This window comes from Microplitis demolitor, chromosome 2, assembly GCF_026212275.2.
Source record: "Microplitis demolitor isolate Queensland-Clemson2020A chromosome 2, iyMicDemo2.1a, whole genome shotgun sequence".
NCBI lineage: Eukaryota > Metazoa > Arthropoda > Insecta > Hymenoptera > Braconidae > Microplitis > Microplitis demolitor.
The window spans coordinates 20,278,391-20,292,500 of NC_068546.1; the positions used below are offsets into that span (position 1 = coordinate 20,278,391).

The 14,110-nt window shown below is 28.5% G+C and overlaps 1 protein-coding gene across 3 annotated transcripts; it reads left to right on the plus strand.

Moving 5' to 3' along the window:
- The first annotated feature begins 106 nt into the window (after positions 1-106).
- Positions 107-13,977, plus strand: LOC103575162 (serine/arginine repetitive matrix protein 2). Of its 3 annotated transcripts, none has more exons than XM_014444555.2 (10): positions 107-246; positions 494-725; positions 801-905; positions 3,149-3,433; positions 6,147-6,275; positions 6,356-6,434; positions 8,244-8,299; positions 8,381-10,210; positions 11,055-11,228; positions 13,809-13,977. In XM_014444555.2, exons 2-10 carry the CDS (start codon positions 499-501, stop codon positions 13,957-13,959), a joined length of 3,036 nt encoding a protein of 1,011 aa, XP_014300041.1. In that variant the 5' UTR covers positions 107-246; positions 494-498; the 3' UTR covers positions 13,960-13,977. The 3 variants fall into 3 exon arrangements, with proteins under 3 accessions (XP_014300041.1, XP_014300042.1, XP_053593024.1); XM_014444556.2 differs by lacking the exon at positions 13,809-13,977 and adding an exon at positions 11,649-12,055; XM_053737049.1 differs by lacking the exon at positions 13,809-13,977 and adding an exon at positions 11,646-12,054.
- Positions 13,978-14,110: the final 133 nt, after the last annotated feature.

Consider the following 14,110-nt stretch of genomic DNA (forward strand, 5'->3'; position numbering starts at 1 on the left):
GTCAGAAATTTCCTGATCTATTTCTCCACTAGCGAATTAACGGATAAATCTAAAACTAATTAAAAAAACGCGCCATCTTTTATCAGTAAAATATTTAATCTCTGGTTGTGTCCCGTTGGTCGTGTGGTTGTGTGTGTGCGTATTTTACTAATCGATCGTATTTTTTCTTAATATTTTATTATTAAAACAATTACGGATGATTGTCAAATATTATACTCCATTGCCAATAATTATTTAAATTAACAAGTGAGTATTTGCACAATTGTTTAATACTTTTTATTGATTCTTTATAATAATCAGCTCCTAAATTCGATCAATAATCCATCAAAATTATTCTAACCTATTCAAGTGAAAACCATCCGGCTCAAATCCACTCTGCTCCAATTATTTTATATTTTAACTCACATTAATTCAAATTATTTAATACCCTGTGTTTTTTTTATTTATCTTAAATTTAAAAAATTAATTAATTATTGAACTGTTTGTTTATCAGGCGACATGTACAATGGAATTGGTCTGCAAACGCCCCGAGGATCTGGTACTAATGGACATGTCCAACGTAATTGGGCAGTTGTACGTAAAACTAAAGACAAAGTCGACTATAAATCTGATGATAAATTAGACTCGATAAATAAACAGCCAAATAAAGAAATTCTTGATCATGTACGTAAAAGAAAAGTCGAACTCAAAGTCGCTGAGTTCACTGACATCCTCGAAGATCAGGGGTAAGCATCAAATCCTCATTTATTTTTAATTAATCATCAATAATGCTTAAGTCAATTAATGAAATTATTTTCCAGATTTACCGCCAGTGAAATAAAAGAAAAAATTTCAAAATACCGCGAAGTTTTAATGGACTCAGGATTAAAAGCTCCTGTACCAATAGATGAATTTGGACGTGTAAAGTAAGTAATTAATAATTAATATTTCCTATAACTTATTGATTTCAGTCATCTGACTATTAAATAAATTAAAATTCCAGTACTTTTGTAATTTAGGTCGAGTATTTATTGATCGTTTTTGAAATAAATTTAAAATAGAAAAAAAATAATTAAAAAAATGTTTATCGCTTGGTGATTCCCGGGACTGACCTGGGTATCATAATAAATCTGGGGTTCGTCGCTAACTTTCAACCCTCGGTCATATATATCTACATATATATAGATATATCTATATATGTGCATGCAGGTCATCCCTTCTATTTGAAAGCTTACATCCGTATACACAAGCTTTCAATATCGACTTCCCTAAGCGCCGGCGCTTCTCGTCAGAAAATAACAGAAACTAGAGAACAAGAGAGCAAGAGAATATCAGGCTGCGCGCAACCAGTAAAGATTCAATCCCACAGATATTTAAAGCTCGGATGGATGTGTATGTGTGTGTGTGTTGGTAACGTGGTTACTATAAGTCCAGCATCATTCTTTACCAGTGCGGGTATGGACCGGCGTCGCGACGCCTTAAATAATCAGTACGTCAATTTAAAGACGTACTAAGAAAGGCGGATAAATTATACAGCAAAAATGTAGTCCGTGTTTTGATTAACGAGTTTGTTAACTCAAAATCACATAAGTCTTCCATTAGAATTAATAATTACATATAAGATATATTATTATATACTAATTAAATTTCACGAATTTATAACATCATATTTATGTGGATTTTTAATATTTATTATTTTTCTAATAAGTCAACGATTTATATACAGTTACGGATTGTTTAATTAATGAGGTTTGTTAATTATAAACTAAGTGTTAGTGTGCCTGATCCAACGTCTTCCTAAATAAATAAATAATAATAATAATATATATATATTTACACGATTTATACGATCGAATTAATTTTAAGTGTTGGAAATAATTATCAAAAAAAAAAAAAAAAGAATTAAAAATTCGAGTGACTGAGAAGAGGAGAGACAAAAACATCCGGTTTTTAAGAGATCAAAGAGGAAGCGGAAGAAGAAGAGGAAGAGGAAGATATTTAATTACAAGGGAACAATTTTATCCTGAAGAAGAATAAAAATTTTTTGATCGAATTTTAAAAACAAAAATGTCTGATTTATCAATGACTATGTCATTAGCGCCAGGGAAAACTCCACGAGGACGAGGTCCTGTAGACGGCCGTGCGTTTTTCGAACGTCTTTGGCGTGGTAATTTTTTTCTCGACCGGCAAAAAGCATTCAAACAGCGAACGCGTAAACGTAAATTACAGACAGCTAATGGTAAAAAACGGATCCAGCAACAATTGCAAGCTAAACAGCAGCATTGCTGCTGCTGTCAACGTATTCAATTACATTTACTTGCTGGTCGACGTAACAGCATGAGATCCGTTGTTAGGTGAATAATTTAATTAATTAATTATTATTTATTTTATAAATTGACCATGTTTATGATTCATGTTGACTTGAATAGAATTACTTGACTTACTTTATTATTTAATTATAAAAGATTAAATACTTATTGGATCAAAGTATTTTGTTATAAGGCTTCACTTAAAGTTTTACTTTTAAACTGATTATTTTTTTTTTAATTTTTAAAAATAAATATGTGTAAATGTAGCAGACATCAGTCAAATTTAAAATTATAAATAAACAGAGTAAATAATTTAAAAAATGCACTTATTAATTTTTGAATTTTTTAAATGCCCATTTTTTAAAAATTTTATTTTATTATTTACTTCATTTATTTATAATTTTAAATTTGTCTCTGCTACTCATTAATTAAAAATATAATAAATATGTAAATATTTTTGACTGTTATAATATATGGGATTATGATAATGACATTGGGTATCGCGGGTGTTAAAGAGAAAGTCCGAGGCATGAAAAAGAGCTCTGGCGATTGTGATAAAAGAGAACAGTGTAGCAGGGGATTGTATTGATCGCAAGCGCGAGGTTTAAATGGGAATAGGGGTGGATACTGAGCCCCCGGGTTTTCATTTAAGGGCGAGGGGGTATAGTTGCTGACTTGGCGTCGGTTGTCAGTACATTATGTCATCTACGGTCTAGTAGTTATCATTTCTAGTCTCAATATTTCCAAGCAATAAACAAAAATGACTGTTAAAATAAATACTCGGTTTGAATTTACATTTTATTTTATTAAAAATTTTTATTGTTGCTGTTATTAAAAATTATTTAAAATTAAATTTACAGTGTGCGAGAAACACATCAAGTTGCAGAGGCACAGCAGGAGAAGAATGCAAAATTACGCGAAGCATTTGGTATATCAGAATTCTTCGTCGAAGGGAGTAGTCTAGATCCAGAGCGACATGCACGTGAAGCAGAGGCTCGTGCTGCGGCAAATAAAGTGTACGAATTAGTCCACAGTCCAAGTCCGGCAGCAGAAGAACCCGAGCCAGTTGCTGAGAAAAAAGTCAAGCGCAAAAGATCCAGCAGCAGCAACAAAAAGAAGAAGGGAAAGAAGCACAAGAAGGACAGGTAGACGATAGTGTGTATGATTGTAAGCGTCTTTGGAGTCTGGAAACGTTTCGGCTGCTTTTATTTATCACATAATTATTAGTTTTTTTTTATTTACACATATATTTATCGTACGAGTGGCCGAACTCTCGACTCGAGGCTCCAAGACCCCCGATAGAGAATTGCTTGGCCCTAGTAGTTTCCTGTCATCTTTTTTTACTCATTTATCATTTTTAAATGATACTTATTAATTATTTATATATTACTATTATTATTTATCCCAATTTAATATAAATTTTATTACTGTTATTAATATTGTAACGCTTTTTCGACACATCTACGTCAGTTTTAAATCATTAAATTCGCCTACTGTCTCATACCCCGTACATCTTTCTCTGTTTCAAACAGAACTGAGGAGGACTGAGTGCCTACCCAGTAGGTAAGTTCGTCGCGAATTGATTTTAAAGCAAAAAAATTTATTTTAATAATTAATTCTTATTTATTTATATACTTTATACCCTCGTATTTATTGTTACGTTTCCCACGGTACGGATTATTTTATAACGTAAATGTTTGCTTATTTTTTTTTTAGTAAAATATTTATCACCTAGTGATAAATAATTATTTTTTCTTGGCGGTAATTAATTTTTTTTATTGATTTATTTTCATCCTGTATTGATAAATAAATAAGCAAACACTTAGCGGATGTAATTTAAAATATATTATATATATATTAGGGATATATACTTTTATTTTATTTTGTTATATCGATTTAAAAAAGAGCCTATTGTTAATGTCATCTCTCTATTTTTTTCTGACAAGTCCGTCCCTATCGATGGTTATCAAGGTAATACTAATCCCATATTATAATCAATACAATCCTCATAAATCTCTCGTGTACTATTTTATTGTGTTGATTAAAAAAAAATTTAAAAGATTTAGTTCTATTGTAAATATATATATATTTTTTTTTATTTACTGTTGGAAAATTTTTATATTTTTATGACGTGGGAGTAGAAAAAGTTTACTACTTCTCTATTTTAAAATTACACGTTTGAAAAAAAAAATTTGAGCAGTCGAAAATTTAAGACAAAATTTTATTTTTTCACTTTTGTAAAATTTCAATAGAAAAACAAATAAATTATGGGATGAAATTAAATGGCAAAATAAAAGATTGTATAAAATTTTATATGAATCAGTACAAAAGTTTAAAATATTTTGAAATTTATGATTTTTCAAAATTTTTGTGAAATAAAAAAAATTTAATTTGAATTACAAAATGATTGAAATTTTCAAACTTTCTTAACTTGGCTTTATGACATCTATAAGATAGCAATTTTGAAAAGCTAAAAAAATGCGCATGTAGAAAATGGAAAAATCTATAGGTGCAATTTTCTAAAATATTTTTTTTTTTTTTATAATTTATCATTTTTAAAAAAATTCAAAAATTATTAGACGTCGGCTAAGTTCAGTATTGTAGTTTTGAGGCTGTTTTATGTTATCAATAAGGCACCAAAATGTAGACATAAAAATCAGAAATTTATGTCACTGAAAAATTATTTACTTAAAAGACTTGACACAAGTGATAACAAAAAGTAAATTAAAAATGATAGTCAGAAATTATAAAACAAAAAATACTTCAAATAATTTCGCCTGTATCTTTTTGAATTTTCTACATGCTCATATTTTTTTTTTATAGTTAATTTGTTGAAAAAAAATATGAAAATTGTTAATTATCTTCTAACTTCAGGAACATTTTTTTAAAACAGAAAAAAGAACATAAATTTCCTATAACTCTTAAAACCAACATCTGTATACCTTTATTATATAAAAAAAATTTGTCTTGTCCTTTTAAAATACATCTCTGTGCTACTTAGACATCGGTATGAAATTTAAAATTCATTTCAAATTTCGAAAATTGACTGGTTAAACTTTTGTTCTTTACGCGGGAATAAATTGTAAATTTGAAATTGAAAGTTTCATAAAAAATTATTTATGATAGATACAAATTAAAGCTACGATAATAAATTATTGTAATTAATTATAAAATAACTTCTATAGACTTAAAATATCTGTTAATTTAAATTTAAAAATTCGCGGTATTAATTTTGACTGCTCATAAATAAATTTTAAAAGTACTCGTCATAAAATTACAGTACATTAATTGCAATGTATTAGAAAATTAAAAAATTTTTATAACAGTATAATTAATTGTTAATTAATTAGATTTATGATATTATTAATTAGGTATTAGTATGAACTAAATCTTTTAATTACGAGTAGTCGATTTGTTGATTGTTTTTTTATTGTACTTTTAAAGGCACTCTGTGTGTGTCACATAAATTCCACGTTTTAAAATTAAATTATTAATTAATTTTTGTAATTAATAATTAATTTAATATTGACAAAATTTAAGACGTTAAATTGTAAAAAAAAAATTTTTTTTTTATGTGTTTAATTTATTCGTTAATTATTTATGTTTGTACATAACACACTGTCGTATTATCGACTACGATTTATTTATTATCAGCACACGAGATATGCACTTGACGACATAAGGAGACGTCCACTGCAAGATTATTAGAACTAATGATAAAAAAACAATATATCATTTTTCATCTTTTATTCATAAATTTAATTATAAATAAATATATAAATAATATTTTGTTATTTTTAATTATAATTATTGGGATTATAAAAATATTTATTATTTTTTTTATGTAATTTTTATTAGATCCGAGTCACCTAAAGAAAAAACTAAGAAGAAAGACAAATCTAAGAAGAAAAAGAAAGAGAAGAAACATAAAAAAGTTGAAGTCAGTTCTTCTGATAGTGACTCGAGTGATGATTCTGATGATAGCAGGTAATTTATTAATTAATTTATGATTTTTAATTAAAGAAAATTCTAGATAAATTAATTAATGATAAATAATTTAATTTTAGTTCTTCAGAAGCAGAGTCGAAAAAAAAGAAAAAGAAGAAAAAGAAGAAGTCGAAAAATGAAAGCGGAAAAAGTAAAGAGGTGAGAAATTTTAATATTTTTAAATATGTCAATTATTTTATTTTAAACAAAAGTTTTATAAATGATAAATGTTTTTAAATTTAAATATAAGCACGATACTGCATGTCCCTTGTCACTCAATTTTTTTTTAAAAACTAAAAGAAATATTTTTATTTATCAATTTTAAATTTTCTTTTTTTTATTTATTTACTTTATTAGTAAAGAAAAGACCCAAATATTTACACTTAAGTTTATTATCAAATTAAAGTCTTTAAAAAAAATATATTTGTTATAAATATTAAATAATAAATAGTAAAAAAATTTTGTTCCAAAAACGTTCCTGACAGTGAGCCTTAGAAATTGAAACAATTCTGAATTTTGAGTTAAATATTTTTGGAACTTTAAAATAATTAGAAGTCTGGAAAATTTCTAATTAGTCTAGACTTTTTTCAGCAAAATATATTTGAATTGAAAAATTATTGAGTTCATAATTAGTTCCAATTACTCATTTTTTTGAACAAATTAAAAAATTTGAGCTTCCCAAAAAGTTCTAATAAAAGTCAAAAATATTCATATACATTTTCAAATTATTTTTATTTTTTCTTGCCTCATACCTGAATAATTCTCGTAAAAGTCATAATTTCTAATTCCTTTTTTTTAATGTTCTCCAAACTCAAAAAATTGTCAAATCAAATTATTTTTATTCAAAAAATAAAAAACAACGCAGGAAAAACCTACACTAGTTGAAATTTTTTCAAAATTTCAAAAATATTAACTTAGACCGTAAAAAATTGGGAGTGAATTCGAAGTAATTACGAATTTTATTCAAATCAAAATTCACTCCGTCACTAAAAGTTCCCGAGTTTAAAAAAAAATCAATCTGTATACTGAGTAAATAGGGAGTTTGTTTTTTCAGCTGAGTTTCGAAGTGATCTAGATTTTATTTCAATCTGCATTCACTCCAATTCGGAGTTTGAATATTCAAATAAACTCCCGCTCAGAGTGAATTTCACTTTCAGAGAATAAAATAAATCCGCATTCACTCCAGATTTACTCAGCGTTCATTTCTTTTTTTCGCCAGTATAAAGTTCAGAATTGTCTCAATTTTTAATGTTCACTGTCATCAACTTTTTTATACCGAATTTTTTTTACACAGGTTTTAAATAATTGGGCCTTCAAACTTTTTATTTATTTACAAATTTATTAAATAAGTTAAGCATGAGTCCAGTGCTTGTTATCGTAAAAAAAAAAAAAAAAAAAAAAAAAAAAAAAGTTTAATCTGATTTTCAAGTTAAAAACAAATCATTATTTCAAAGTGTAAATCTCAGTATTGTTTGTAATTATCAGCGCCATTTGACAGGATACATTCCCTGAGTGAGTACCCGATATGCCGCTACTCAATGTAATAAATAATTCGTAATTTATTATTATAAAAATTTAATTATTATAATAATAACAATTATATATATTTAAAAAAAAAAACGAGTTTGCGACTGCTGTATGTATCACTTGTTTTTTTTTTGTGTTGAGCACTGAATAAACGTGCGTTAAAAAATACACAAGGCTTCTAATCGACAAAAAAATAGTTATGACTAGATCACTAAAAAAATAGATAAGAGTGTGTATCATAAATAAATAAATTAATTAATTTAAAAAAAAAACGCCTGTATCCCATAAATAAATATTACTCATTCAGTGAACCCATTAATCAGATTTTGATGAATTTCCATTGATAAGTAATCGAAAGACTGTTGACTGAATGCATGTTCGATGTTTTGTATTCACTTAATAAATAATTTATTGACAATATTATTAAATTATTTATTTTAGAAGAAAAAGGCTGCCTCGAAACGTAAACGTCAATCATCTGAAAGTTCTTCTGACTCGTAAGTTATTTAATTATTTTTTTTATCATCTCTATAATCAACTGTTTGATTAATTTTAATTTTAATTTTAATACGCAATAGTTCTCCCGAAAGACCAAATAAAAAATCAAAGAAGCAACAAGAAAAAAGTCCTGAAAAAATTCCCATTATCGAGACAATTATCCGCGAAACCCGGCAAGGACGTTCGCCAAAACGACAAGAGCGATCTCGTGTAGAAACGCCCCCTCCAAAACAACGAGAATCACCAGTACGTCATTTAGTACCGGATAAAAAAGACCGATCATTAGATAGAATAAAGGAACGGACACCTGCTGTGATACCGCCTCCAGTAAAACGTCACGAAAGACGCTCGGTATCACGTAGTCGTGATCGTGGTGGCATCAATGATCGCAATAGATCACCGAGAAGATACTCAAGGCAGCAAAGAAGTCAATCGCCTCGACGAAGACGTTTTTCGCGGTCGCCAAGACGGACAACTCGATACTCAAGATCGCGAAGTCAGAGTAGACCGCGGTATGATCGGTACCGAGGCGGTGGCTCGAGACGCAGACCTTCTCCGTTTAGACGAGAGAGAAGAAGGTCTCGGTCACGAAAACGTTCACCTCGTAGAGACCGGCGCGAATGGTCGCGAGACCGTCGACGAACGCGCAGTAAATCTAGAAGTCGCTCCCGGCGATCTTCCATCAGCTACTCGCCCGTTCGTAAAAATGTTGATCGTTACAAGGACACGCAGGAAGACAAGAAGAAGTCGATGAAACCTAGATCTGTATCACGGGGTAGGAAGCCAAAGGTAGTGGCGCCTCGTGTGAGCTTGAGGTCGTCAAGTGAAGACGAGGCGGATGTCGTTGACGATGATCCCAAGCAACAGGAGGATGAAGAGAAGTTGAAAGAATTGAATACTCTGAAACGTCTTCAGAGTGGATTAGCAGCCAAAGCTCGCGAGTCACTGGGGAAAAAAGTTAGTCCTGTTAAAATAAAAACTGAAAAAAAAGAAGAAAGTATTTTAGATATCGCTCTGCCTGCTGATCCTCCGAAAAGTTCATCAATCGCTCAACCAATTTTGCGAGACAGATCTAAATCTAAATCCAAGTCCCCGATTCAATTGAATGTCACACGATCTGTTGAGTCAAGTCGGTCACCTTCTCCCGCGCTGCCTTTAACGCGCGCTGAAGCAGAAGCTGCTGCTGCTACTACTTCTAACTCTAACTCTATTTCTACTTCAGTAACATCAACTACATTAACAACTGCTTCGAATGTTCCCACCATTATTTCAAATACTATTTCACCTGTCAAAATTCATTTAAAAATTACAACACCACCTGCTGCACTTTTGATACAAGAACGTGATATTAAACTCCGTTCTCCGTCTGAATCGCCGCCAATGTCAAACAAAATAATACTCCGAGCATCACGATCCCCCAGTACACCAAAAAAAAGTCCTGTTGTAAAGAAAAAGTCTTACTCGCGGTCACCGACACGCTCGTCATCGCGATCAGTGTCGAGAGATCGCATTAAAGAGACTTCAAGATCACCGCGACGTCGGTCATTGTCAAGAGATCGCGAAGAAACGTCAAGATCTAAGTCACGTGATAAGAAATCTAACTCACCGGGAATACGATCTCGGTCTCCTTCACGGACAAAACAGTCGCCGTCGCCAGTGAGGTCAAAACATTCTCGCGGCTCGAGATCCTCGTCGAGATCAAAACATTCAGTCTCGCGATCACGATCCAGTTCCAAGAAAACCAGCTCGAGGTCTCCGAAGAAAGTGCGATCTAGGAGCAGGACCAGGTCCGAGTCCCACAGGTCTAGGAGTCGGTCGCTGTCGAAAAAGTCTCGCAGCAGATCGAGGTCGGGATCTAGAGACAAACCGAAGAGGAGCCGCAGTCGGAGCAGTTCTCGTTCATCTAGAAGGTTGTTATTTTTATTTTTTTATTTTATTTAAGGAAAGGGGTTTGAGATACAAAAAAAAAGGATAATTTTATGATTTTGTTTTCAAAGTAACTTCTTTATTAAAATTTTCAAAATTTGTGACATTATTAAGCATCATTCCAAGAATATTCTCCTGAATTTTCGTAAAAAAATATTGAAAAATAAGCCAGTGGTAGTGGGGAGAGACGAGTCACCTCAAAAAAAGTCTTCATGCCGTAGGCAGGATAACTCATGACTGCCTCATCTGAAGTCAAAAAACCAAAAAAAATTCTTTAGGACATAAGTTTATCTTGGATTTGAACGAAGAAATAAACAAAATATTCGTTTTTTGATTTCCGATAAAGCAGTCATGAGTTATCCTGCCTACGTGGTGACTTTTTTTTAAGGTTACTCGTCTCTCCCCACTACCACTGGCTTATTTTTCAATATTTTTTTACGAAAATTCAGGAGAATATTCTTGGAATGATGCTTAATAATGTCACAAATTTTGAAAATTTTAATAACGAACGTATTCTGAAAAAAAGTCACAAAATTATCTTTTTTTTTTATCAACCTGAAGTTAGCAGACAATTAGTAACTTTTGGATTTTTTTTTCAACGAATAAATTACAAAAAAACAAAAACTAAAAATATGCACATGTAGAAAATTTTAAAAACTACAGGTGCAACCTTTTCAAATATTTTTTTTTTATTATTTATTGTTTAAAAAAAAGTTCAAAAATTATTAGACAGCTAACTTCAGTATAATCCTTTTTCTCGTATCTCAGACCCCTTTCTCCCCTTAAAATTGAATTCAAAAAAGTTAATTATTTTAAATTTCCAATCAGTTCGACACGACGCAGCAGAAGAAGTTTCTCAAGTTCCTCGCGGTCATCAAGCAGCGGGTCGAGTCGTTCTTCACGTTCTAGCTCCAGTAGCTCTGGCTCAAGTCGTTCGCGATCACCATCAATACCCCGACGTCACGGATCACCGAGTTTCCTCGATCGACGTCGTATCACCAGGTGAGTTTACTTGTGTTAACTCGTAAATACATTAGCCAATTTTTTATTTCGGCTATTTTATTATTATTATTATTTTTTTTTTTTTTTTTTATTTTTACTGCACCAACTTAAAGTTGTATTCACTCGCTCAGTTTAGAACATTTATTTTATTATTATTTATGTTTATTATTATTTATTATTTATATTTTTATTTTTTATTTAAATTCAAATATCCAACAACAAAAAATGACTAAAAGTAAATGAAAAAAATTTATAAACTTTAATTTAAAATTTAAAATTTAAACTTAAAAAAAAATAGTTAACATGAGATATTTTGAAATTTTTTTAAATAATTGAAGATCAAAAATGAAAACTGATCGTTCAATTTGTATTAAAATTTCCTAATTTTCTTCTTTGTTTTTTGTTTGTTATATCTAGCAGAGACAGATCAAGGGGCAGGCATAGAAGATAGAGTATTCAGGAATCACACAGATAATTGTATAAAATGATTTTATCATTTTATTATTTTTTTTTCTCTTTTTTTCAATAAACATTCAATTAAATGGAACAGTACTGAAATAATAACACTTTGAATTTAGCTTCTGAATAACTAAAAAAAAAAGAAACAATAAAAATTATTTATAAACAACAAACAAACGTCTTGATACTAATAATTAACATACGTACATATAATTAAAAACTAAAGTGGAAATAGAATTTTTTTTATTTTTAATTTCATTTGTTATTTTTTATTTTATATTTTAATCATTATTTTAAATTAGATCATATGTGGATGCCCGTTATCACTAAATTCTTATTTTTTGCATTATCATACGTAGCATGTGTGTATTTCCTATTATATGTTAATGTTCTTTATTTTCATAAATAATAATAATGAATTATTATTATTATTATTATTATTATTATTATTATTATTATTATTATTATTATTACCTATATTATAACTTATTGTAAATTGATTTAAATACAATTGCAAGTAGTTTTTAAAAAAAAATTTTATTTGCATTATAAATAAAAATGTATTTATTAGTTTATATGCTAGTAATTTTTGTTTATTTATTTATTATTATTATTATTTTGTTACTAATGCAATTAATTAATGATACTGAAGTTAGCAGACAATAAAAAATTTACAAATTTTGTTTTCAATGATTTAATTAAAAAAAAAAAAAACTTAAAAAATACACATGTAGAAAATTAAAGAAACTACAAGTGCAATTTTTAAAAATATTTTTTTTTGGGTTGATTTGTCAATTTTTAAAAAATTCAAAATTTAATAGACGTCAGCTAACTTCAGTATTATAAATTGACGTCTAATAATTTTTTGAATTTTTTTTAAACAATAAATTACAATAAAAAAAAATTTTTTTAAATTGCTGTAGTTTTTTAAATTTACTACATGTGCATATTTTTAGTTTATTTTTTTTTTCTGTGAAAATTTGTTGAAAAAAAAATCCGAAAATTTGTTTGTCAATTTCAAGAGTATAATTAATTTATAAGTCAATTAGTTTTAATTAATTGCTCCATTTTTAAGTAAGAAGGAAAGTAAATAATAAATTGCATTAGTGACATGGTATTCAAGGAAGTTATTTATTATTTGTTTTATTTATTGTTATTATTATTATTATAAAATTATAGATATCACTTTTGTGACTTTTATTTTTTTGCATTGAAGTGTATCACAAATTATAGAAGAAAGTACGGTAAGTACCACCGAATTATTTTTTTTTTGTTGAATGCTTATTTTTGAATGCTTGATTATTATTTTTTTTTACACCAGATCCCATTTAAATTAAAAACCTCCAGATTAATATGATGGAAATGTCATAGGTTGAATAAGTTGGTTTTTAAAATAAAAAAATTACTGATCAAAGTAATTTAGTCGGAAAATTTTAAAAGGAATTTGACTCTGAAAATTGTGAAAAAATAATTTTCAAATTTTGAGACTGTAAAACTTTTTTTTTTTTGAGTGAACAAAAGTAAAATTAAATTTCTATTTGGAGAGATTTCTTCATAAATTTCATGGAATTTCTCATAAATTTGATAAAAAATTATGATATTGAAATTAGCTGACGTCTACAAATTTTTTGATTTTTTTTCAAAACGATCCATTAAAAAAAAACCTATTTGAAAAAATTGCACTTATAATTTTTTAAATTTTCTACATGTGCATATTTTTAGGTTTTTTTTTTTTAATTAAATTATTGAAAAAAGAAATTCAAAAATTGTTAATCGTCTGCAAACTTTAGAATCATAAAAAATTTATCATATTTTAAATTAGGTAAATTTTATTCAAAATTTTAAATTTATATTACTGCACTATTGCATAAATTTTATCTAAAATGTAACAGATAAATAACTTTTGATCCACAACTTTAAAAAAAAAATCAATTTAAGAAACCCGGAGGTATTTTTATCATAATTAATCTGCTACAACTTTAATAAAATAAATAAACTCTAATATATAAAAAATATTGAAGCTGGAGTTGGAGTGATTAATAATGAAACAGGATTTGAAAAAAATAAAGAACGATAAAATATATAAAAGGATGATGGATTAAAGAAAAAACTGGGTTCTAGTGCTAGAAAACGACCGATACCATATCACCGGCCAACACCATCGCCACAGTCATCACCAAGTAGCAGTGAAAGCAGCAGACACAGTGACTGGTCGAGTCCCAGTAGAAGTTCTAGTCATTCACCAACACGAAGTCCATCTTACTCTCGTTAGAATATAAATTTAAATCGTAAATAAATAATTGTGACATAAATTTAAATTAAATATTTTTATGTTAGTTAATTTTTTGTCGTTGCATAGCTCAAAAAATACATCAGCGCAATATTCAAAAATTGCGCTGATTATTTTATTTAAAATAGTTTAA

Coding starts and splice junctions, on each gene's coding strand:
- LOC103575162 (XM_014444555.2), top strand. CDS start 499: ATGTACAATGGAATTGGTCTGCAAACGCCCCGAGGATCTGGTACTAAT. Junction 6,276..6,355: donor GATGATTCTGATGATAGCAG/GTAATTTATTAA, acceptor ATTTAATTTTAG/TTCTTCAGAAGCAGAGTCGA. Junction 6,435..8,243: donor AAAGCGGAAAAAGTAAAGAG/GTGAGAAATTTT, acceptor TATTTATTTTAG/AAGAAAAAGGCTGCCTCGAA.